This window comes from Theobroma cacao, chromosome 8, assembly GCF_000208745.1.
Source record: "Theobroma cacao cultivar B97-61/B2 chromosome 8, Criollo_cocoa_genome_V2, whole genome shotgun sequence".
Classification (NCBI taxonomy): Eukaryota; Viridiplantae; Streptophyta; class Magnoliopsida; order Malvales; family Malvaceae; genus Theobroma; species Theobroma cacao.
This window is the reverse complement of record NC_030857.1, coordinates 2,098,050-2,124,733: the sequence shown is the minus strand read 5'-3', so window position 1 is coordinate 2,124,733 and position 26,684 is coordinate 2,098,050. Positions and strand designations below refer to the sequence as shown.

The 26,684-nt window shown below is 35.7% G+C and overlaps 4 protein-coding genes across 5 annotated transcripts; 2 read left to right on the top strand and 2 right to left on the bottom strand.

The window, feature by feature from the left end:
* Window positions 257-5,991, bottom strand: LOC18591582 (ABC transporter B family member 13). Its single transcript, XM_018126331.1, has 10 exons — window positions 5,611-5,991; window positions 5,087-5,141; window positions 4,789-4,964; window positions 4,486-4,686; window positions 3,919-4,178; window positions 3,508-3,821; window positions 3,187-3,410; window positions 2,222-3,011; window positions 1,816-2,057; window positions 257-1,710 (listed from the first exon to the last, which is right to left on the bottom strand). Exons 1-10 carry the CDS (start codon window positions 5,872-5,874, stop codon window positions 511-513), a joined length of 3,726 nt encoding a protein of 1,241 aa, XP_017981820.1. The 5' UTR covers window positions 5,875-5,991; the 3' UTR covers window positions 257-510.
* LOC18591581 (DNA-directed RNA polymerase I subunit RPA12) lies at window positions 7,326-9,832 on the top strand. Of its 2 annotated transcripts, none has more exons than XM_018126238.1 (6): window positions 7,326-7,506; window positions 7,882-8,016; window positions 8,309-8,349; window positions 8,928-8,993; window positions 9,075-9,134; window positions 9,234-9,832. In XM_018126238.1, the coding sequence occupies exons 2-6, from the start codon at window positions 7,899-7,901 to the stop codon at window positions 9,306-9,308; spliced, it is 360 nt and encodes a 119-aa protein (XP_017981727.1). In that variant the 5' UTR covers window positions 7,326-7,506; window positions 7,882-7,898; the 3' UTR covers window positions 9,309-9,832. The 2 variants fall into 2 exon arrangements, with proteins under 2 accessions (XP_017981727.1, XP_017981726.1); XM_018126237.1 differs by having other exon boundaries at window positions 7,875-8,016.
* Window positions 9,868-11,592, bottom strand: LOC18591580. The gene has a single exon (XM_007017787.2). The coding sequence runs from the start codon at window positions 11,131-11,133 to the stop codon at window positions 10,384-10,386; it is 750 nt and encodes a 249-aa protein (XP_007017849.2). The 5' UTR covers window positions 11,134-11,592; the 3' UTR covers window positions 9,868-10,383.
* LOC18591579 (synaptotagmin-2) lies at window positions 19,503-25,557 on the top strand. Its single transcript, XM_007017784.2, has 12 exons — window positions 19,503-19,921; window positions 20,984-21,082; window positions 21,196-21,246; window positions 21,350-21,473; window positions 22,045-22,163; window positions 22,369-22,470; window positions 22,847-22,921; window positions 23,227-23,303; window positions 23,393-23,639; window positions 23,897-24,247; window positions 24,765-24,896; window positions 25,230-25,557. Exons 1-12 carry the CDS (start codon window positions 19,811-19,813, stop codon window positions 25,359-25,361), a joined length of 1,620 nt encoding a protein of 539 aa, XP_007017846.1. The 5' UTR covers window positions 19,503-19,810; the 3' UTR covers window positions 25,362-25,557.

The window sequence follows — 26,684 nt, the reverse complement described above, 5'->3', positions numbered from 1 at the left end:
TTTTTTATCTAGAATGAAATAATTCAGATTTTTTCAATATTTAAATGAAAAACAATCTAAAATATCATCAATGAGCGTAGACCAGTCATTTTATTTCTAAAGGAAGGGTAGCTATTACATTAATGATGATAGACTGAACTTTGCAGACAATAAATTCTGAGAGTCAATTGACAAAACTTATATCCATGGCATGATACATATTTAAAATACTTTAGATCAATTCAAAAGCAAAAGATGCAGGATCAAGAAATGGTGCTTACTGAAATTTGGGAACAAATCATATTAAGAAGAGATCATAGGATCATTTTCAGCAATTTGCAGTCTTAACAACACTAATAATTGATTGTATTTTCCTTGGATTACAACATATTCATGTATAAAATTCTATAGAAACTACTGTATGCTTCGGATGCTTGCGGAATGTGGACAAGCAAGGGAAAATTTTAATGCTAAGTTTCGTTTTCAAGCAGCTGCATATCAGGTTTGTGCTCAGGGGTGATGGGTGCTCCTCTACTGCTGTAGACTGACTAATTGTTTATAGACACCGCCAGGTTTCCTCGCCAGCTGCTCGTGGCTGCCAATTTCAACTACCTTTCCTTGTTGCAGCACCGCAATGGCGTCTGCATTGCGAATAGTTGATAGCCTGTGAGCGACCATAACTGTGGTACGGCCTTCCATGAGATTATCCAGAGCCTCTTGGACTAGTTTCTCAGATTCTGTGTCCAATGCACTTGTAGCTTCATCGAGAAGAAGAATGGAAGGGTTTTTCAGGATTGCTCTAGCGATTGCCACCCTCTGCTTTTGGCCCCCTGATAACTGTACCCCCCTGTCACCCACGTTAGTTTGGTATCCCTCAGGCATTCTGCTGATGAATCGATGAGCATTGGCTGCTCTTGCTGCTCTCAATATCTCAATCTCTGATGCTTCCTCTTTCCCATACTTGATGTTTTCGTATATTGTGGTTGAGAACAATGCTGGCTCCTGCTGAACTAAACTCATTTTCAGCCTCAGTGATCTCAAGTTTAATGTCTTAATATCATAACCATCAACCATGACTCCCCCGGAAATGGGATCATAAAATCGCATAATTAGTGCGATCACAGTGCTTTTCCCTGACCCACTTTGTCCAACTACGGCTAGACTCTTTCCAGCTGAAGTTTTCAGGTTTAGGTCCTCAAAAATGGTGACATCAGGTCTCATTGGGTACTTGAAACTTACATTTCTGAACTCTATATCTCCTCCGATCTCAGATACGATGGTTGATGTGGAATCGTTCGGTTCTATTGATGTTTTCCTGTAAAGAATTCCAAAAACAGACCCAAGTGTTTGTGACCCCTTCACAATGTCTGGTGTGAGAGCAAGTGTTTCTGCTACTGCCAATGCAGTGATTATCAAAACCATAAAAGACTTCATGATGTCTCCAAAGTTGGATTCTTTCTGCTTGATTAGCACTGATGCATACCAAAGGCCTAGGGCATAGGAACAGAAGGCAAATAGCTGTGATACGCCATATCCAACACCTGAAATATGGCCTCGCAGAAATGCTTGCTCATTTGGTTCGTTTAGTTCAGAGGCAAACTGGATTGAGATCCGGTCTTCAACCCCAAATGAAGCAACAGTACGAATGTTGACAATTGCTTCGCGTGCCACAGCAGTTGCTCTGGAGTAGGCATGGCTGTAATTCCCTCCAAATCCCTTAAGAAATAGTTGCTGCAATTTTGAAGAAAGAAAAAAATGAAATAGAGGGAGTGCAGCGCCATTAACCGACATGATTGAAACAACCTAATTGCAATTAAGGGAGTTTCTAAACCATACCTCAGTTATGGAAGCACCTATGAGTAAGGGAAAAGAGGCAATGATAACAGACGCTATGCGCCAGCTTAAAGTGAACGCAATCACAAATGCTGTCACAGTAAGTGCTACATTCTGGACAATTGTGGATAGCCGATCAGCTAGAGCACTTCGTACAAGGGTTGCATCTGCAGCTAAAGCCCCTGTTAATGAACCAGTATTGTTCTCATTCATGTCAAACCAGCCAATCTCATTGGAAAGGATAGCTGCACTTGAAGAAAAAAAATCTGATTAGGCTATAATACAATAAATATGAAGAACTGAAATGTACTTCAATTTATGCTGTAGAGGATTTGCCTATGTGATGAATGTTCCATCAATCTAATTGTATTGATCAGAATCATCTTTAGATTGAAAAGTAGAAAAGAACCTGAGAACATTGATAAACGCACACGAGCTGTCAGGTGCTCTCCCATTAAGGTGTAAAAATAGTGTTGCAGCAGATATATTGGAATGGTGAGAATAGCCAGACCAACAAATATAAGAGCCACCCTTTCAACCTCTTTCTTAATTTGGATATCATGAGGAGAGTAGAATGCAGTCAAGACATGCGTGATTCCAAAGGCAAATAGTGGAGCTTCCATGCCCGCCAGAATTGCACCTAGCGAGCCAAGCAGTGCATAGGGCCATTCTGGTGCATTAAGTTTTAGTAGTTCCCCTATTGATGGAGTAGGAGCAAAGTTTTGCTGAGATGAATTTTGATCACTTTGCCCCAATTCTTTTATTGAAATTGACCGTGAATCCAGTCCAGGATTTTGACTGTTGGGAGGTTGTCGGAAGCTAGAACTTCCAGAAGCATCAGAAGAACATATAGAGCTTGAATTTGCAATGTTTTCTGATACCTGCAAGCTCACTAGATTTGCGTATTCTCCATTCTTAGATATCAAATCCATGTGGTTCCCACTCTCGACAACCTGGCCATTCTTCAAAACAATGATGGTGTCAACATCTCGGACAGTTGATAATCGATGCGCCACGATAATTGTAGTTCGATTTGACACTATCTTATCTAGTGCCTGCTGAACTATGAGCTCTGATTCTGCATCAAGAGCGCTGGTGGCCTCATCTAGAAGCAATATCTTTGGGTTTCTCAGCATGGCTCTTGCAATGGCAATTCTTTGTTTTTGCCCTCCAGAAAGCTGAGTTCCTCCCTCTCCGACCTAAAATTAACAAACTGTCAAAGCATCACACTTAAGCATTGGTCACAGTCACACATCTGTAGAGAAAGGTAAGACAACAAAAATTAAAATGTGGCCATCATGTCATCACAAAAGGAGGGCCACTGTTAATTGTTTCAGTTTCCTGTACAATGCAAGGCCTGTTTGGAGGGCACACCTGTGTGTTATAACTATCAGGTAGTTCCTCGATGAAAGAATGTGCATTAGCAGCTTTGGCGGCTACTATAACCTGCTCCATATCTGCATCTTCTTTACCAAGTAGTATATTGCCAGCTAACGTTGTGTCAAACAGAGCTGGTTCTTGACTAACCAATCCCATTTGTTCTCTCAACCATTTTAACTGGAGATTCTTAATATCATGTCCATCCAATAGTATTTTACCTGTTGAACTCCGGTGTATCAGCCACAATCTAAAGTTCCATAAATTAAACATTGAGAAGTGAAACGATTGTAACTCAATCCAGAATTTTGGTCTTACCTGAAATGGGGTCATAGAAACGTTGAACCATGGATATAATGGTGCTTTTTCCTGAACCACTGTGACCTACAAATGCAAACGTCTTCCCAGCATCTATGGAGAAGCTCAAATCCTCAAACACCATATTGGGCCGCGAGGGATAAGCAAAACAGACCTCACAAAACTCAATTTTTCCGGCAACTTCTGGCAAGATGGTTTCACCTTCTGACTGCCTTGAAGGCTTTGAGTCTGTTTCGATCATGCTGAAGATATTGGCAGCAGCTGCCCGGCCTTTAGCAATGGCAGCAAGGTTTGGCGCTGCTTGACCTAAAGCACTGCGGAAACAAAACACCTGTTTTTTATCATCAATTTCGATTAACGAGAGATAAAACAGCATAACAAATTTTGCTACCACATTCAGAGTATACTTACAATCCACTAAAGATGACATTGATAATCGTTGTAAACGCTTTCCCTCCATTTGTTTTACCGTGTCTGACAAGTATGCCGGCATACCAAAGAAGCAAGGCCCAGGCGCAGAACAGTAGCCCATACGTAAATCCAACTCCCACCCCCTTTGCAAGTCCACTTTTCTTCCCCATTTTAAGAGCATTTTTAAGTGAATCAGAGTATGCCTTTACTGCCCCTTCTTCCCCTACATATGCGTATACTGTGCGAATCTGTGAAATAACCTGAATTAAGACGCCAAAAAAAAGCTACCTCCATAAGTGAGAAATCAAGAAAAGTAGTTGGCATGGCTATCAAATTAAATTGAAATATATGTGAATTTTCTTTGTTAGTTGTTCATGGAGTCTCTGCAAAAGGATGGCCTAACTTGGGTTCAGCCCAGGACACATAACTTCCGGACATACTCACAGTGAAATAAAATCAATAACCATTTGAAGCAGAAATATTCAATCTCATTCTTAAAATTCTACCAGCCTGGTATTTCTTGTGAAGGAAAAATGGTTTTGAGTCTTTATCGTGCATGTAATTTACCTCTTCTGCGACCTTCCCAGCTTCAGCATAAGCAGCCTCACCTTTTTCTGATAGAGTAGACATGATAATGGTATAAGCGCCGCCTGCAATAGCTATCAGCGGAACTACAGCCAAGGTAAGTAGTGTAAGCTGCCATACAGATGTAAATCCAATGGCAAACCCAACAACAAATTGAGAAAGGTAACGGATCGCGTGGCCTGTCTGCGTCAGGATACACAAGAATAGTATTAAAGTAAGTATCTTATCAAAGTTTGAACATTCTGAGATCTGAGAACCATCATATTCCTCTCTTTGGTAACATACCTTGTCACCTATTGCATCTTGGACAAGAATTGCATCACTTGAAATATGAAAAATAATGTTAGAATCTCTGGCTTTAGTGTCAAAGAAGCTTATATCTTTTCTTAAAACTGACTGAAGGTATTTCAGACGCAAACGAGCCGTCTGTCTTTCCCCAGTTTGCATCCAGAATGCAACACCTGAAAAGATAATATCAACAAGGATGTTAATACTGCCGTAGGCAAAGCAAAGCTGAGGGGTACTTTGAAAAAAAAAATGGAAACTGTAGCAGCCAGAGAGGACTGAGAGACATGAAACATACCTATCCATGCTGATGCGAAAACAACAAGACCAAGGTAGACCAAGTACAGAGCATGCTGCAGGAAAGAAGATGTCAAATATCAAGCAAAATCTGGTCACTTGAGGAGAATTCAGATACTATTTTTGCTAACATGATGCTGGATTCTAATTGGAAGAAAAAAGTGAGGATGAAAAGAAGTAAAAAGGATTAAGAATTGATAATGGAAATGCCTCCAGTTTGTATTTTTGCAATTTTCATCCCCTGTTTGTATGCTTTGTAGAATTTACTATAGAACAAAAGTCCAACAGCCACTTCTCTCAATTCTTGGTCGCAAGAATTGCCCTGATGGCCTTCATCTGACTCACTTCACTGGAAGTAGACAATCTGATGATTGCTTAAACAAATTTTTGTTGAACCAGTTATAGATCGAACAACAGGACACAATGCACACGTTTCTACTCGACAGGACTTGACATACTCTAAACCAGCAAGTTTCCATGTCATCACTAAACAAACATTTCAGAGGGATTGAATTTGCGTAGTACCTCAGAAACCCGAGCGGACAATTTTTGAGGATTGGAAGACAGATGTCCTAAAGAATCAATCATGCGACCAAACAAAATGAAGAACACCGGCAGAGCAGCCCCATGTATGCACGCCCCTAAACTTCCAAAAAACATCAAGGCGTAATCTAATTTATCAGCAGCTGCAAATAGGCCGAGGAATGAAACAGGTCTGCTTTTGGCCGAACTCGATGGTTGCTCCGTTTTTGGATGCGAATTCTGGTCACTGAGCTCCACTTCTTCCATTTTACCAAGAAGAACCACGCCCACAAATGTTTGGGAAGGATTGAGATAGATGATAAATACTGGAAACGAAGCAGGAAAGGAATTAAGTCATGGGGTTCCTGTGTTGGTGTTGATGAGAGGCAGCCCTCTCCCGCGCCTATAAATGTAAAGTTAACTTAGTTGGCCAACCAACTACTCGGCTCCTTAACTGTCATTTGAAATTAATCGATACTACTTATTTTATTTTTACAGAAAACATAAGTCGAATTGCTGTCAACTTCCAAGCAATTAAGCCAAAAGAACCCAAGCCGGTTTTGTTGTTTCATGACCATCATCAGCCCCTTAACAGCCATCTTTTCTTCCATTGGGGACCCTGGTTTGGGAAACAAAAGAATTAGTATAATAATTAGACAAATTAACTTCACAGAGCTGCTCTCTATCATGAAGGGGAAAGTGAAGGACCACCACCACACCATGTGATGTTAGAAACATTTTTTTGCTAAGATTTGATAAACTTCCAATGGAAGTATGCAAAAGGGTGTTTGGTACTCTTAATCAAATGGGTAAATCATCCTGGAATTGAACATTGAGCCTTCGTGAATGAACCATTTTTCCCACTCTTTTCCATTGTTGAGTTAAGCAATCTTGGAATCAGACTTTTGTCTTTCTGCCCACCACCCCACTTAGTTGGGATTACATTTCCGACATGATCTTTGACATTTTACCGAAATCAGGGAATGTGAATAATGTTTATTTCCTATAATTTGTTTTTCCATTGTTATCAATTTGAACCATTATGTTAAATTGGACTGCCTTCGGCCATTAAATTCTAATCAAATCATCCCACCTTTCTCCAGAATTTGAGGTTGAGTACTTAAACTTTACAGTTTATGTCACCGTTGACGCTGTCTAGTTAACTGATGTTTATACCAACATCTCATTTCCTGACTAGGATAGAATTTTTGGAAGAAATAATTGCAACTTGTCATATTCTCAAAAGAACTTTCATGTCAGTGTCAGCGTCAGTGATCAAGAGCGAAGCAATTTATACTACTGCCTCTCATCTTTTTTTTGTCTTTTTTATTCTCATGAAAAGTGAGATAAAAGCTTTGAATTTGATATCTTTTATATTAAAATTTATATTTTTTTTATAAATATAAATATTCGAGACTTCTTAATATTTTTCATTATGAAAAATAAATTTATAATTAAAAAATAAAAAATTAGATGTCTAAGAAAAGGATATTTTCATTTTGAGGTATTAAATAAATAAATAAAAGAGACGGAGAGAGTAATTATTAAATGTAAACAACTTCCTAAACTTTGATTTACAAAATTGGCCTACAGAATTTATCATTTTTAATGATGAATTCTTTATTGTGTTAGGTCGAATAAAACAATGGGCTCTCTGGAGGAGCCTGGGGCCCAAAGTAGAAAGTATTTGATTGAGCCTCTACCCAGCCTTTCGCATGGACCTACGTAAACGCTAAGGCCTAAGCGCTAACTGGTCGGCTCCCGCCTCTAGGGTTTTATACTTGAACAATTCTCTGAGACGCTTACCAGAAAGAAGGGTTTATCATTTATTAGTTTCCCGGCCACATTGGTCGAAGCTACTCATTACAGAACAAGAATTAAGATTTACCTTTCGTTGTGGTGAGCTCCCCAATTTCGTGTTCTCTATTTAGCTTTTATTGGTTTAATAATTAGATTTTTGGGTTTTTTTGTCTTGTTTATCATGAATTTTTATGTCCTTTTCACTAAATTTTAATTTGAATCCGTTGGAAATATTTTTGTTTCTTTTCGGGAAGTGTTGTAAGTAAAAAAAAAAATGGGAACTTGAATGTGGTGTCTCACTCTATGTGTCTGGGTAGCCTTGGGTGACAAGCGTTTGTAGTTATCTCTCAGAGAACTGGTTTTAATGGTTCAATTGTGCTAGTTTAATCCTGTTATTCACACAAAAAAAAAAATTGCTCTCTATTTAATTATTTCTGTTTTCTTTGACATGTAATAAAATGCCCCAGTCGACAGTTTGGTGAAGGAAATTCATGGCATATTCTCAAGCACGTGACTTCATGTTCTGTAGCTTCTGTGGTTCAATGCTGTCTTTGGTATCACCCAAGTATGCTGAATGCCCATTGTGCAAGTTTAAGCCAAGTGCAAAAGGTACCCACTTGATTTATTTCAAAATTCACGGCTTGTTTTTTGTGTGTGCGTGATCAATCCAAACTTTTAGGAACTTTGTTTTCTACAGAACTGATAGAAACTTTATTTAGATACTGGATTTGTCTTGTGTTTTCATAACCATGCTCCTATTTTCAGTTAATATCATTCAGTGAAATATTATTACTAGCAGTTTAATCGTTGCGTAAATTTCTGTTTTGGAGAAACCTATGTAAAGTTGTGTTTTATCTTCTTGATCTTCTACTTTGCTGAGTTTGTTACCAATATCTTTCAGGGATTTTGGGTAGAGAAATAGGTTACACCATTACTGCTGAGGTATGCCTTGAACTTTGGTACTTATATTTTGTTGGCTAGCTATCACTGATATGATGATGGCAGCTTAATTATGTGTTGGAAAAAGATTATGATTGTAATGAACGGTCTTTTTAATCAAATGGCTATGCTGATTCTGAATATCATCGAGAGACAAGAGTGAGATTACAAATGAATTGGGATGTTGTTTTCTTTCTTTATTGGGGCCGGTTTCTTGTTCTGGATCAGAGATAAGAGAGATTCCGCAACTTTTCCTTCACATATTGAGATGTTCCTAGTGGCTGGAGTATATGAGAAAGTGCTCCACATTGGCATCTTATAAGTCGGTCATTGTTGGTTTTTCCCTTTTCTTCTTTTCAAAGAAAAATCAATTCTTCTTCTATGATGTAGCTTAGAGAGTACTGATAGAATGCATATGAAGAATGGTTAATCTATTATGAATGCAGCTAGATGGATTCTTTTCCTGTATCTAGATCAGCTAGTTGCATTTGCTTGCTGATAGCCTCCCTCTCTCTCTATTACGCCTCTTTTCATGTTCTTGATGTTAAGTTATTTTACCCCATGTGCTTTTAATGATGCAGGATATACGGAGAGACCTGGGCATCTCACATGTTAGTGAAGGGATGAAAACCAAAGAATCAGCAGCGGTAATTACTTTTATAAAGTTAAAGATAGAGGCATATCTTGAAATCTGCTACTCACAGTTTTAGTATTAACTTTATATGCAGTTGATCAAACAGACTTGTAAAAAGTGTGGACATCCAGAGCTTGAGTACACTACCAGACAAGTAAAACTACATCTCAATAAGCAGTTTTTTTTCTTCTGTGTATCTGATTCCTGATCATGTAACTTATTATTTTCTGTCTCGCTCTCTCTTCCTGTACAGATGAGATCAGCTGATGAAGGGCAGACAGTATTCCTTGTATGCCCAAATTGTAAGTTTAAGGACACAGAAAATTGAGTCACTGTTCAACTTTCGAGAGCTGCGGGCACCAGTGTGAGAGGCAGGAGCAGTTTTAAGGGTTTTTGAGACTTATCTTCAATCATGTTGTTGTCTTTGGATCAAGGAAAAGTTATATTAAAACAATCACCTTTCTTCCTTCTTTTTATTGAAAAAATTTTGTTCCACTGTATGTGTGTAGAATATATTGACAAGTTTCATTACCATATGAGGTGATTTTCATGTAGAATCATACTGCTTGTGGTTCTCTTAGACTAGCCTGGTAAGCTGTTATTTACTTTGTCCTGGAGAGAAAGGAACAACATACTTTATGGGGGGCGGCTTCGGACATTGGGAGTATTGCTGTTCAGAGATTCTAAACAGTGGGATTTTTGTTCAGAGATTGTAATCAGTTCTGTTAGTTTCGGTTTTTTTGTTTTATTTTCCTGGTTTTGCGCGTCTGTGCCTTGTTTTTCCTGTTTCTTTTGTATGATAAAATCACATATATCCAACAAGAAATAAAATTTTCTTTTTTCCATGCTTCACTGTACTCTATGGACAATGAAATAGAATCATGCAATTGAGCAAGCTTTGCAGATATCATGCATGTAGTATTATTGATTTAAATAAGAAAGATAGTAACATTCTCTGGCAATCTTCTGTTCCAGAACACCCTTGCAATCATCAAACTAAAACAAAGAGAGTGGCAAAGCCTTACAACGTAACTTATGTTCACCCCTATTCAAAAACAAGGTGGTGATCACAATATTCATGCATACGGATCTAAATTACAAAACAACACTATGACTGGTAGAAAACAAAGAAAAAAGTTCAACAATCTCTTGACCCAAAGCCGTAGAAAGGAACCTTCCTTCTTTTTCTTCCTCTTGCGCACCTCAGATTCAAAAAAAAACCAGGAGGTGATCACAATATTTTCCCATGACAGAAGAAAATTAAGGAGTAGAACGAGAAAAAGGAAAAATAAAAGTTACTGCCTGGTGAAGGAAAGCATACCCTTATTGCAAGGCCTTTATTTACAGAAAAGACCCTATTCACACAGCACCAGAACCGGAACGACAATAAAAACTTTCGTCGTTCAACGGAGACGTAGGAGCCGTCGGAGATTGTCAGTGGCTCCAGCATCGACTCCAGCAGCTTCAGCGTTGCAACTAAGCTTTGGTCTAAGCGAAAACTTAGGCAAAGGCAGGCTGCTAGGTGGTGGGGAGAGAGTAAAGACAGAACCTGAAAACTTCTCCAAGTCTTTCGCAACGTTTCCTGTTGCTAGGTACGATGAAGCTAAGACCTTAGGGAGATCATTCGGGTCTGGTCCTATAGGGTTGTTAGCTGACGCCATGACAAATGACTTACTTATGGCTTGTGTTTTCGTTGCCTGATCTGCTGGCTTCGAATCTTTCTTTGGCTCCTCTACTTTGCCAGTGAGTTGCTTTGATTTTGATCTCCTTGGTGTGAGAGATTGGTCTCTGCTCCTGTTGTTTTTCCTGTTAGAAGGAGAGGAAGAAAGGCTCCGGGTTCGAGAAGGGAGAGAGCTATGGAGAGGTTTGTTAGGGGTTGGAAGAGGAAGGAGAGGTGGTTGCTGTTGCTGCAGCTGGTGATGATTTTGATAGAACAATGGATTGAAAAGAGAAGCTGAAGGAGGACAAGAGAAGGAGAGAGATGATGGAGGAGCAAACAGCAGTCCTCCTCCATGGATGATGTTCGTAGGAGGTAAGTTTTCACTTGGTTTTGAAACGACATGAGCTCCCGAATTTCTCTTTGGAATATTCTTGAGTTGCTTGTATGGAGAAAATGATTTCTCAGCTGAAGATGACATGAAAATTGCATCCATGATATTGGGTTAATCTGCCTTTTCCTTTATAACTTCTGAAAAACTTGAAAGAAAGATAAAAATCTGACAACAAATACAGGAAAGCAAGGAAAACAAGGAAAGCTTTTACGATATAAAAACAAGAGGAAATGATCTTTGAAAATAATATGATCCAAAGTCTGAAAACAGAAGCTTCAAAATCTATACACCTCAGAGGAAATCTTTACAGATTTTTCTCGACGATAAAACAGAAAAAGGAATGTTTATAACTTCAGGAAAATGCTAAGAATCTATTTCTCAACCTCATCAAGAGAAAATAAGATCAAAATATTGGGTTTCTCTTATAGATACAAAAATCTACTCTCATCAAGGGAAAGATGCTTAATATTTCGATCCGAAACGGATCCAAAAGACCCTTTTTTTTACTAAGGGGGCTTGGATATTTTTTTTATTAAAATTTTCTGTACCAAACTTTCATGAATGTTGTGTCAGCTCGGTGCCTCTTTTATAGAAGCCATGAACCCAACGGCTACTTTATTTATTTTCTTTTTACTGTATTTGTATTTTTAATTTCATTTTTATAATTAAAATGTTAGTATTCCTCCTAATTTACCGACAACCGTTTCAGTCGGCTACCCCCTCTGAGTCCAAGACCCGGGGGACACAGTTGGGCGGCAGCCGCCGATTCGATTTTGACCGTTGGATCCAATTATTTGAAATAGCCGTTGAGGAGATTATTGCCGTTGATCACTTGCCTCGGGTTCTTCGAGGTTGGTCTTGTTTGAAAGGGACTGGAACAAATCCTAGCCATCCACGTATCCCACTTGGTGGGACCCGTAATCTTTTCATTTATGTTTATTTACCTCGTGCACAGGGAATGACCGCGGGCAACACGATATTAAAATATATTAGATCTTTTTTGTAGGCAGAGGCATGAGCGAAGGACCATGACGATTGAGAATGGTCCTAGAATAACACAACTCAAGACCTTCTCGGATTCGTTCACGTGTCAACATGTCAGCCATTCTTGACCATTCTTGATGTGATTTTCCGATCCATTATTGGTCGGTGCCTTGCACGTGACCTTCTTTCACGTTAATTAATGTGATGTAATCTTTAACAAAATTTTTTACAAATATCATAAAAATAATTATTTTATTTAAAAAAAAACTATTTCCATTCAATACTTAAAAAATCATATAAGATTAAATAAGATTACGTAAGGTAAGTAAGTGGGTAAATTGAATGGTTTAATTTATCATATTTAAAAATTAAACAGATTAAATATTTTTAAAAAATAATTAAATATAAAAAAATATTAAATTGACTAAATATAAAATTGATTTGATCGATCTAATGAGTCAAAATTGTATCATTTTTTTACAAATTATAATATTAAAATATTTAAATTTCATCAATAATTATAAAATATATAAATTATGTATAAATTAAATATGTGTATATATAATATATTATTTTATTATATATATATGAAATTAATAATATAATTTATATGTTATAACATTTTAATTTTTATATTAAAATTTATATAAATAATAACTAATTATAAATAATATGTTATAAAAATTAAAATGATAACTAATAAAATTATTAAGTATAATCATATAAATAAAATCTATTATAAATTACAGTAATGCTTATATATATAAATTAAATATATTTTTATATATGCTATATTACTTTATTATGTATATATAAAATTAATGACATAACTGATATGTTATAATATTTTATATCAAAATTTGTATAAATAATAACTAATTATAAACAACATATTATAAAAACTAAGATGATAATTAATAAGGTTATTAAGTTTAATCATATAAATAAAATTTATTATAAGTTATAGTAATGTTTATATATAAATTAAATATATATAATATTTTTTCAATTTTATATATATTCACAACATTTTATATTACGAACCATTACCAATGTGTAATAATTACAACATATTAATATATAAAATATTTATTATTATATATTATAAAATTAATATATAAGTTATATCATTTAAAATATATAATTTATAATTTCATATTAATACAGATTTATAAATAATATATATAAACAAAATTCATTGCAATGATTGTAATTTGTATACGTACATATAATAAACTAATATATTTTAAATATATTATTAATTAAGTTTACTATCAATTCTTCTTAATATATATAAAAAATTATATATATAAATATATATAAAAAATTAGTTTTATTTTTTTTTGATGAATTAGTCTAAAAATTTTAAAATCAAGAACCGACCAAAAAACTAATTATACTAAACATTTTGGATCAATAGATCCAATAGACCAATTAGATCGAATTGTTTTACCCAAATCATATTTAATTTGAGTGAATAATTAGTTGGATATAATTTTGCTCACCTCTAAGAATACCTCTTTAACTAGTAATCTTATTAAGTAGATGTTAAAAAAACAAGTAATCTTATTAAGTATTTTTAGAACATCAATTAATATTTTGGTTAAATTAAAGTATACGAATAACTTTAATTTAATATAAAGATGAATGAAAAATAAATTAATATCCTTTAATTACAGTCAAAGATTGATGTGTCACGTATCGAGAGGATGTTGAGTGTACAAATTGATAGTGCAACGCTATGTGATTGAGAACAATAATATCCTTTTAATTCCTTCAAAAAAGAAGATAACACCTTTTCATTAATTATGAAATCGAAAAATCCAAAAGAAAAGGACGTTTCTTGCGGTTTTAAGGACGAAATTAAATCTTCGGAGAAATATATATGGTATCTAAAGTCGCAATTCGCCGTATTAAGAGCGTCAAGAATATGGGGCAATCATCTGGCCAGCATTATAAATCTTTTAGCGACGACAATCTATCCCCTACCCCACTTAATCTGCATTAATAGGGTTAATCTGACGGCTCGACGCACTCTGTCAACAAATTTTATGGAGATCATGATAATGACTCATGATATTGATTTCCATCAGCGACAAAACCTGAGGTCTTCCACACCGAAAGTGAGATGGAGAACGGGGAAAAATCTAAGCTCCTTTAAAAAAGATTGTATTTAACCATAAATTACAATTAAGTGAAAAAACCTTCATTTCAGAATATTCCAATTAAAAAATTGGAATGGGAAGAAGTATAATATTTAAGAGACGTAATTAATTAATACTACAATAAGTACAGCCTTGTTTCAAAGGGCAGGCTGCCTAACAATGGGAACCTAATAAAACCCCCATAGCTGTAAACAGCGTGACTAGTTTCAAAAGTTTCTGCGGGGAATTATATCATCAGTTAGTGGTGACACCCAACCAACGGAGCATAGATTTGGCGGTCTCTATACCTGCCATAATAAAATGATTATTACTTTTCTTCTTCTGGTTCTCGTTGCTCAGTTTCAAGTTTCATCGCACGTCGTTTTGCTTTCACATGCACCTAACAGTCATCATGCCCTCCTTCCTTCATTCTTTTATTTTTTTTCTTTGGTCCTTTCTTTGTCTACGAGTGTGTGTATATATATATAAAAGTTATGGCTTAAAATGCAATGTGATTCATAATGTTATTTTTTTTATTTGCACAAGTTGTAGGTAATTTTGACTTATAATAATGGTGCAACGAGTTAATTAGTAGTATAGTTTTCAGGTTCGGCTTTATAAATTAGTTATTAATCATATGATCAGCAATTATTCCGGAGATATGAGACGATTAGGCTTGTTTATATAGTTAAGGAATGGTTCAAAATGCAAGGAGATGAAAACATTAATTCCATGAAGATCATACTGTTTTTTTAACGGACAAGTTGTAAGTGGTTTTGACGTATAATAATGGTGCAACAAGTTTTAGGGTTCGGTTAATTTATAAATTAGTTATTAATCATATGATTAGTGATAATCATGAAAATATGAAATGATTAAGCCTTGTTTTATATAATAATAATTTGAGATTGATAATACCAAGTGTCTTATTCTTGTCTAAATTCTAAGTCAACTTGTTTTCATGGTACAAAAATCTTCGATGACAACTGAATACCAATTTCCAGATCATTATTCCCCTTAGTACCCTATGTTGAAGACCATTTTTAGTTTGTTAATGGAATAATTAGAATACAATAATAATAAAAAAAAAAGAAAATGAAAAAAGTTATGGGGTTGATCAAAGCAAGCCTGGGTAAAGCATCTTTGGCAAAAGGGCAGATCACCTCAAAGGCAAAAGATTTTAGGAATGCATTATATGATCAGTTACCCCATGCCCCCCCTCCCTTCTGATTTCCTTTCTTAGGTCGGATAGCATAAAGCTAATTACTCAACTTTGGTAAACAACAAGCTGCAATTTGACGTGTGTCTTAATAGTTCTCTAGTACTCTTCAGGACTGTATCCCATCATATGTTTGTTATCATATTCGGTGGGTTGACGTGAGATTATCAGTGTAGATGCACCGACCATTTAGATACAAGCCATGGTTGATCCTTTCTTCTGTTCATTTTTATATTCTAGGCGGCCTTTAATTATTAGGGTTTCCTCCATAAAAATCCTAGGAGAGATCCCTTTGTCGATGAAATGAACTTTCTGGGGGTGACAATGTGGTTGGATACCATGCAATAATTGGAGTAAAGAAAAAGGCAAGCGGGCATAAAAAATTAAAGCTACAAATTTGGTGCTCATGCATGACAAAAAACAAGGGGGCCATCTAAACGTCTCCATAGACAAAGCCAAACTAGGTTTCTTAAAAGAAAGGTCAAATGAATAAAAAAAAAAAAAAACAGATGAGACTATTATTTTACCTTTGCTTAGACATATCCGTATCATCCAAGACAAAGTTTCTCATCCCTTCCACCTACCCAACACCTCTCCCTGAAAGAAAAGTCTCGCTAGAACAAATTTTGGTTTTAATTATATATTTTTATATAAATGAAATTTTTATTTTTTTAAAAAAATATATAATGAAAATTTAAAAAGTACGGTTATTTAAATTTTAGGGGTATTTTTTTCACTTTTAATAGTACTATCAATTAGCTCTATAAAAAATTTATTCTCAATCTTCTATGTTAGATCCGAATGCTCAGTTATTGAGAGGGATTAAAGAGTTTCTTTAACAGAATTGGGATATTACAATTTTTCGCGTACATCGTGAAGCCAATCAGTGTGTTGATTGGATGACAATACATATAGAGAACTTAGAATTGGAGTTACATATTTTTGACTTTCCACCACATGGTATTGGTTCTTATTTACTTGCAAACAATCCAGGCATATCATGACTTAGGATGATGTAATATTTTTTTATCTTTTCCCTTATATATAAAAAACAATATGTAGTTTCTACTAATATAGGTAACTTTTATAATTATATTTTATTTATAATGTTAGTAAAAATTTATATAATATGATCAAATCAATAAAAGTGCAACCACACATCATGTCGACCTATCTCTTGGGTTATATATTTTCGACCCACCGTCCATTAGTATGAGTTCACTCTTATTTGCAAATATTTTGAGTGTTAAATAAAAAAATATAATTTTAAAATGTGTAATTTTTAGTCAAATTTATTGCTGTGAGTTGAATATTTTTGACAATATAAATGTTTCAAAGGGTAAAAAAGATTAAAAGAATTTAAAAGATCAATGTAATGTTAAGCAAAAAAAAAATTTACTATTAGCTGCTACCAATTTTTATGTTTCAAAATCATATACTAAGATTCAATTAATGAAGTCGGGCAATGTAAAATTTCATACTAATATAAGTGAAAACCTAAGAACAAATTTCATCAAGTTTGCTTTTCTCTATTAAATGGATTTGGAGCTTAACCCAATAAGAAGTGGTTGCTATCAGGCTATTACGGACCCATATATTTTGCAAATTCCATTGTTTGGGGCTTTGGGCCTAACACCTCCACAAAAACTATTTTCTTGAAAACAAGGAAGGTAGTATCTTCTAAGCTTGCTTGTATTTGGGCTTTCGAGTTTTCTATGTAGAAGCTTTAAGCATATTCATCAAAAAGTTCTAGTAAGAGACAAGTGAATGCAACTTTTTCATTTGCTTGTCAGTGGAGAAATGAATCGAATGATGGTTACAAGATTTGGGGTCCTAAATGCTTATCCCAAAAGTTATTCATCCGGATGCCTAACCGCACGTGCCTTTGATATCTTTTTTTAAATAATTTTGGACAAATTAATTCAATAATTTCTACCAAAAACATGAGCTAAACTTGTTTCATATATGGCCACATCTGGACAACAATCCTCTTGACTTTAGCCCACCATGGCACTCTTTCCTTTTCTTCAAAAGTAATGGCTGGCGGTTGGGGCAAGTGATCATGGACGTCGCCAGTTGTGGGGCCAGTCCTGACCATCCCCAACTCACTCTGTCCCCCCATGTTCGAAGAACAAAACAGTGTCTGTGACTAGACTGACCAAACCAAATTCCAACTTGTAACGAACAATATGTTTGGAATTCAATTAGAGAGATTCATTACAGGAAATTAATTTCATCCCATTTTGTGTGCCCAGTGATGACCTAGTAGATATTTGGGAAACTTTTGTCAACATCCTTGGAAATTCATGCCAATGAGACAATCAAATTCCTGACCGCAACGTGCCATCAAACACTTTAGAACACAACGCGATGGTGACCACAAGTTTAAGTTAATCTCAGTCGATTTCCATGTAAAAGAGACAGCGAAGCTATAAAAAAAGGGATTGAAATTAACTGTGCACTGAAACTCAAACACGAGATGGAAACAGGGTCGGTTATGTCACGGGACCAGAACAAGAAGACGAGAGAATTGGGAGAAAGAGAAAACAAAGAAATAGAACAACCAACGAAATCTCTCCTGCTGGGCTGCCTTTGGAGACAGGGAAAACAGAGATAAAAGTTGGTTTGTACTTTAGAGCGTTCTTGCTTTGGAACATGTATATTTCTATTTTTAACCAAAATATGATTATTAAAAATAATATTAAATTATTAAAATATCTTAATTTTATTTAAACGTACCAGTGATTATCGAATATCTGTTTACATATTCCTCAGAATATAGAAACAGGACAGATGACAAGAGAAGTGGGAGAAAAAAAAAAACAAGAAATAAGACAACAAAACAAATCTCTTGAGATGGAAGATGGGCTGCCTATGGTGACAGGGAAACAAGAGATAAATGTTTGGTTTGTACACGTGGTAGGCCCAAACCTGTCGACAAGGATAATTAGGGGGGCACATAGGTCACTTGGGGACTTTGGTTTTATTCGCCCATTTGAGATGATAATAATGCGATACATGACTTGATATGTCCCATAACTTCCTCCTAATTATATAGACAAAAAATTGCCATGATTGGAGAAAAAAGGTGAATGGAAAAGGTTACAGTATTTAACCGACTTGGTTTAAATCAATAATCCATTTCTCAAAATTGAAATGATTGCATAAATTTTTGTAGTGAATTATCTTACTACTAATTAACTTAATTCTATTATTTATATAGGTGATTCTATCCTAATAAGCGAGAAGCTTATTACATAGTTGCATTATTTTCAATAAATATAAAAGTAAAATTTGTTTTAATCATCAATTTTTAAATCGAAAAATATTTTCATAATTGTATTTGATAAAATTAACTATTTAATATTTCCAAACATATAATTTACCCACGAGAGATTAATAAAAAAACAAGTTACAAGATATTATATGAAAAAATAAATAAATGTTAGTAGATATGCGAACAGGGCCACTTAATGCTCCATACGGAATAACGGAAATTGGGCTCCCAACACATAACGGAAGAACAGCTTTTTCGGTGGAGCAACGGAAAAGATCCAGGGTGAGGAGACCGTTATCATCACGGTGTTGGGCTGCAAAAAGCCATTATTTTATTAATGCTGGGAAGCAGACGATGGGTGGAATCGGGATCCACATAAAAAAAGGGGCAAAAAAAGTTTCTCCCTGCTCAAAGGCTATTTAAAGAAAAGTATATTTAATAAACAAAATTCAGAAACAAGACAAATGGGAAGACCAATAGAAGTCGTTTATATTTTATTTGGATATACCATGCTTTTCAGCTACACATAAAAAACACTGTAGCAGTTACAAAATATTGCCATTTATCTCCTTTCTTTGTCTTTAAATTATTTTGGATAAACTTTATTTAATTTTTTTTATGATTTTAATTATTATATTCAATTAAAACAACAAAAGCATCATGATCATTTTTTTTAAAGAGTACAGCTACCAACATTATTTACAATAATAAATTAACAGTATTTATAGAGTTTTCTTTAAGCTAGAAAAGAAAAAATTAAAGGGGATAAAAAATTGGAGCGAATTCATAACCAACCAATTGGACGTTACCGACACAGGAACAAGGATCACGCGCTTGAAAATTTCCTCAGCGAAAGCAGTTGTGTAGGTCCAAAAATGGAGCGGCTACTTGAACGTAAAAGATTGGCCACAAGAAGTAAATGCTCCTTTAATGCACTTCCTGATAAGATTTAAAGCCATAATATCTCTTCAAATTTTCGTTCTTCTCTCATTTACTTCAGACAAGAATGTTAGTTACTCAGATTCCTTCCCTGGGTTTCTCTTTTTTCTTCCATCTGGTTTTATTTTAACTTGAACAGAGCAAAACACTTTTAAGCCTCTTTGATTTAACTAATTGAGCGATCTTAATAGAAAAAAAAAAAGGGAAGCCTTGAAAATGGGTGTGATGAGCTCTATATTGGGTGTTTTTGGCTTCGGAATTGGAACTTCGATGGGGCTCGTCATTGGGTATTACATGTTCATCTACTTCCTGCCCACTGATGTTAAGGTTTGTTTTCTTCTTTGTCGAATTCCGGTTATGTTTTGCTTTGTGTGTGTGTATGTGTGTGTGGATTTTCTGGTTCTTCGTTTGCCTTTCTCAGATTTTGTTTGACTGATGCGTTGTTTCCTAGGTGGCTGTTCTTGTACTTCACTAAGCGTCATTAAATTTTGTCCATTTATTAGTTGAGAGAAGGAATAGGTATTAAAAATGCTAACTTTTTTCTAAGCCAATCAACTGTTTTTTTTTTTTATGAGCTGCAAATTCATGGGATCATATTTATGGTTAATTCCAGCTGTTGTTTTTAGCCAATTTATGGATTCTACTTCCTGTATCACTGTGCAAAGGTTTGTACTTTCGAAGATGTATATTCACCATTTTTTGAGTCGAAAAACATGATTTTGAAATTATCAAGCAGGCGTGAGCTTTAGGTTTTTCTAGGGAAAATTTCAGTTTTAGGATGAGAAGCTTTTCTCTGCTCGGATTAACATTAACAGTAGTATGCTTTTGCTTACTGCATTTCTTTTTTATTATTTTTTTCTGTTATTTTGCTTGCTGCACTTGATCACCAAACTTTTTGGCTTGTTTGAATGTCTGATGATGCTACGTACGGCAGGTTTGAACAGTTAGATGCAAATGTTTGTAATTGGTACTAAACAGATAGAAACATAAGTGCCTAGTAAGAAACTGTAATTATCACAGTGAAGCTATCATATGGAAAAACTACGAAGAAATCTTTTCCATGTGAATAAGACTTCTGCATTTAAAATTCCAATCTACTAGTATAAATATTTCTGAACTATGACTGTTGTATAATGCACCATTGAAGTAAACAAAATCGAATGGTCTTGAGAAATTTCTCTGAATATGTGAACTCTTTTCCTCTTCCTTTCTTACTTCCACTGTTCTTTTTTTGGTTGTACTGTAAATGGTGGGAACATATCTCACTGAGCATTTTAAATTGAGCAGAACAACGATATAAATTGTCTCCAATGTCATGATCCAGCCTTTTGAACCATTGATATGGTGGTTGCAGTGTTTCTTTTGGTTATTAACATGTCATGTGTTCAGGATCCCAAAATTCGGCCTTTGGTCGAGGAAGACTCAAAAACTTTGCAGCGGTTGCTTCCGGAGATTCCCTTGTGGGTTAAAAATCCAGATTTTGACCGTGTATGTTATTCTCTGAAATGATTTCTTATTTCTTTTTCCAGGCATTTCCATATGTTTGGTCTCAAGTGTATTAAGTTATGCAACAAGGTTGTAACTGTTTTGTTTCTCTGAAGGTTGACTGGATTAACAAAATTATTGAGAACATGTGGCCTTATCTGGATACGGTATGTTTAACTGCAATGATCTTTGCCCTGTTATGGATAGAATATTTGTTTGGCCTTGCTTTTTTGAATTCCTTACTGAGTGTTGACACTTCAAGTTTTCTAGGCAATTTGCAACACTGCCAAGACTATAGCAAAGCCCATTATCGCTGAGCAAATTCCAAAATACAAAATTCAGTCAGTTGAATTCGAAACACTTACTCTGGGTACCCTACCACCAACTTTTCAAGGTTGACTTCTCTTTCTTGGACACATACTTCTACACATTCTACAAACATATCCTCAACTGCATATGGCATGTCAAACATGTTCTCATGATATAATCACTTGATCTGAAGTCTTTTCTGCATGCAAAGAAGAGATACTTATTCAAGGTATCAGATTATCGTGATAATCATGATAGAAACGTCATTTTTAAAACTCTTGTTTTCACAAGTGTAGGACTTTAGATTGAAAAGAATGTAGCATGCTAGATGTCTTTTTTATGCTTTAGACTAGATTTTGGATTTAGATGTATAACCCTCTCATTTACTTACGTGACAAACAACTAATTTTTAGATTGAAATAAAGTTATGCGTAACTGAGATTAGTCCAACTTCCATAAAACTTGACTGTCAGGCTCTGTAAGGAAAATGAGTCTGAACAATGGCCATTAGGCTTCTGATTATGTGGTTCTGATGTTGTTTGCTTATATCCTTGCTCAGATGCACAACTCTGTGTTTTGTTCTTTTTCTTCTCCCTTGTAATTTTAGCACAAAATTTTATTGAGTGATACATATTGTTGATCTCATTATATGCCAGGAATGAAAGTCTATGTCACTGATGAGAAGGAACTTATTATGGAACCATCATTTAAGTGGGCAGGCAATCCTAACATCATTGTTGCAGTTAAAGCTTTTGGATTAAGAGCCACAATTCAGGTATTTGCTAGTGTAATGGTGTATTAAGAGAAAGAAATATGCATGACAAAACATGACAGGCATGCGTACACATTCTCTCTTCACTGTCTCTCTAATGAACAGACATGAGTGCACACACGTGTAAACAAAATGGTTCAGCAAGAGCAAGAGAGAGAAGTACATGAGCGTTTCCAGTGGGGTGCATTGATTTTTTTGAGTCTTTCAGGTTGTTGATTTGCAAGTATTTGCTGCTCCTCGAATCACTCTGAAGCCTTTGCTTAGTGTGTTTCCTTGTTTTGCCAATATATATGTCTCCCTAATGGACAAGGTATGTTGTATTTTGACAAGCCATACCTGGTTATTTATTGAGTAATCAAGTTTGTACTGCATTCATGAGTTCTTGTGAACTATGTTATGGATTTGATGCTGATAACAAAGGGATTGCAAGTCTCTAAGAATCATCCTTTTTAGGAGTTTTTTTTTTCCTATTTGTCATCTCAATTTTTATGAAGTTGTGTTATTAACTTTATCTCGTATTTATTTTCCGACTGCCTAAAGTTTCATCATCATTCAGTTCAGCATCATCTGCCTTGGAAAAAACATCAAGAAAGTTCACAGTTGTATTATGTATAGAAGGATCTCGCTTTCTTGCCTCTTACTTTCTTCTTCCCTTTTTATCCTAATCTTCCATTTTGATTTTGCAGCCACATGTTGACTTTGGGCTAAAGGTACTTGGGGCAGATGTTATGGCCATTCCTGGGCTCTACAGGTTTGTCCAGGTATACTTCTATTTCTTGTTTCTTCTTGTAATGGATTAAGTTTTGTAATGGACAACACTGTTATATGCATCATGTCTCAAAGGTTATTGCACTGTTTTGTGATGGTTATGGATGCGAAACATTATGTCCATTTCTCTTTTTTCCTTTTACTTTCCAAAGGTAAAGGTGAATTCCAGCATTTCTTTACCAAATCTCTGTGCCAGTCATCACACCCTTTATTTTCCAGAAATCCTGTATGCAATCCTAATATGCCCAAGTTTTTTATTTAGACTTCGTTTTGCTTGACAAGGATACTGTTTTCTCAGGAGCTCATAAAAGACCAAGTTGCAAATATGTACCTGTGGCCTAAAGCCTTAGAAGTGAAAATAATGGATCCTAAACAGTAAGTGTGTTGATTCCAGCTTTGTGCTTGCTTCCCAGTGACAGCTGAGTCTTTATCTGTTATCTGCTAAAATCTCTCCAAATTGGCAGAGCCATGAAGAAGCCTGTTGGGATTCTGGATGTGAAGGTTCTGAGAGCAATGAAGCTTAAAAAGAAAGATCTTCTGGGGAAATCGGATCCTTATGTGAAACTAAAACTAACAGAGGAAAAACTCTCTACAAAGAAAACAACTGTGAAACACAGCAACTTGAACCCTGAATGGAATGAGGAATTCAATTTTGTTGTTAAAGATCCAAGTACTCAAGCTTTGGAGATAAATGTCTATGACTGGGAGCAGGTATGATTCTTTTGATGAGTTGTCTAGGTTAACCATAGGCTCTGAGGTTGTTCCCAAGGAGATCAGCTTAACCTTTCTATTTGGCGATGTGAAGTAATTGGACACCTTACTGTTCTGTTTGTCCTTGTTAGGAGACCTACCTTATGATCTAAAGCATTCCATGCCAACCTGTCAAATTTCTGTGTGTTTTTGCAACTCATGTATGCCTGTGTATGTTCCACAAGTATTTCTCAAGCTGTATGTTAACTTTTAATCAGCTTGGCACACATGAGAAGATGGGCATGAATGTTGTTCCACTGAAAGATCTTACACCTGATGAACCAAAAGTTTTGACTCTTGAGCTGCTGAAAAATATGGACCCAAATGATCCACAAAATGAGAAGTCACGTGGGCAGCTTGTCATGGAAGTTCTGTACAAACCTTTCAAGGAGGATGAGATGCCAAATGACATTGAAGAATCAAATATGGTACAAAAAGCTCCAGAAGGAACACCTGCAGGTGGAGGTTTGCTTGTAATTATAGTGCATGAAGCTGAAGATGTCGAAGGAAAGTACCATACAAACCCACATGCGCGTTTGTTATTCAGAGGGGAGGAGAGAAAAACAAAGGTAATCCATAAATATATGCTGTAAATTAGTATGCTTAAGCATGGTTTCACTTTGAGGCAACAGTGTGAAAATTTGGTTTCATAAAACTAAAAGTGTATAACTAGGCTTTCTTAGTCAATAAGTTGTTGCATTCTCCAATACATCTCTCACTTTTTCAATAATATTTCCATTCCAACAGCTGTTGATACAATCATTTAAAATTGAAATATCTTTTTAAAAAAAGATCACAGTTCATTAACTGCCAATAGTGCCAATTTATCAACTGTGAGAACTGTACTGGTTATAATTGGTACATGTGATATTGTTTAATGCGATGTTTTAGTCATAAATATGGCAGTTTCCAGGATGCATCCTCTATTAATCATTATTGATTGTGAATCAACAATGCTACCTCTTTTATATTTGCCTGAATGGTCCATCCCTGTACCATATTTTGTCTGAGCTTTGCATTCTTGTCAGTTGTCATACATTTTGATTTCTTGTCCGGAATTGACAATTGTGTTTGGGATTGATTCAGCGTGTAAAGAAAAGCAGAGATCCAAGATGGGAAGATGAATTTCAGTTTATGGTGGATGAACCACCCACAAATGATAAAGTTCATGTGGAAGTATTCAGTACATCCTCCAGGATAGGGCTACTGCATCCCAAGGTGCACATTTCATTTATTGCGTTCATTTTCATTCCCTTTTTCTCTTTCTTTGAACCGTTATAAGAGGGTATATTTAGAAGCTTTAGGCTGCGTGGTATTGAGACCCTTCTGTTTCTTCATATGATAGGATTTCCTATTTCACTTTCTGATCTCATCATGAACACTGGTTATCCTTATGACTTTGAGTTTTCATTTTGATCATATTGATGAACCATCAGATCTTGTACATAACAAACTTCTATTTCTCCATGCCTATTGCATGTAATTTGAAATATAAATACATTATTCTTTTATGTAATCAAATAATAATACTTCTTTACATTTTTTGACCAGGAATCTTTGGGGTATGTTACTATAAACCTAGCTGATGTTGTTAGTAATAGAAGAATCAACGAAAAGTATAATCTCATTGACTCCAAGAATGGTCGGATTCAAATTGAGATGCAGTGGAGGACTTCATCTTGAGCATGCCGCAATTTGGTTTTTGGAAAAGTGTGTAAAGGGGATTAAATTAGTCCAGATGTTTTCTGTTGCTAGCAACTATATAACATTGCCACTGTGTTTCATCACTGCCCTTCCCCTGTTGATAAACCTTACTGACACTCTTTTTCAATATGTTGTTAATATCAATAACTAGCAGTATCCTTGCAAATCTCTCTCACCTTCCCCCTTCTGTTCTTTAACTCTGTTATCTATGTATGGAATATGCATGTCTTGTAACTTCTGGAAAAACAACTGGATGCACAACATATATTCTTTGGTAGCTAAGCTTGCAATAAGTTGCTAATGCCACCCAATCTCTGGTAGGTGATATTCCCCAAACTTCAGTTCAATTTGCAGGGCCTTTCTACCCATTAGGCAACTATCAAGAGCGCTGCTATATCTAGGTCAGCAATCCAGGCCTAACGTCGTTCAAGACATAGGCTCGAGTAGTCAGCTACAAGAGCCCAAGTTTAAAAACCCTGCAGATGTGACCTTTGCCCAACACTGCACTCTAACTTGATTGATTAAACACTGCTGCGAAATATTCTTAACATCATTGCCTAGTCTGGTCTCGTTGAACAATTCTGGAACTGTGTACCCTGTTGAAATGACTGCCGCGCTATATCGTCTAGTCCATCACCAATCGCTGCTCAACACCCGAACTTGTGAAGAAAACAGCCATTAAGCTATGCCAAAACTAGTAAAAGTAGATATAATTACATATCTCTGTGGCTTTCAAAATAGCTTTCCCTCTTACCGTTCAGTAGAGTAGCCTGAATTCTTCTGGCAAAGATTCTTCAAAGCTATCGAATAGTAGGTAGATTTTGTTTACCATTGGGCACGGAAGTTTCTAGTTGGCTATGATATTTAAAAAATCTGCCCTCTAGGAGTGGGGTAACGCTGGTGTGCCTAGTGGACCAATGGCAACCAAGGATTGGAGAACCCGAACCTCTTTTTCTAGCCTTTTCGTAGGTCAAATAGGAGATTATGCTAACATGGATTTTCATTTGCATCTGGAAGACAAAGCTTGATAGTTACAAAACTTTTAGACACGGAACATGGAAGACAGCATTAAACAGGAAAACGATGTTGAAGCCAATCAGCAGTGCCAACTTTTAAAATATTTATTGTGTGTCTCCTCGGAAGCACCATGAGTGGTAAATTCTATATTTGTATCTCCCGAGCATCAGCTCTGATTGGGATTCTCCATTTCTCCTCCTTCCACCGTGCACGAATGAGCTTACTCAAAAAGGGCCAAAATCTAAAATACCCCGAGCAGGATATGGTTTGCTCTAGAAGCTGCTG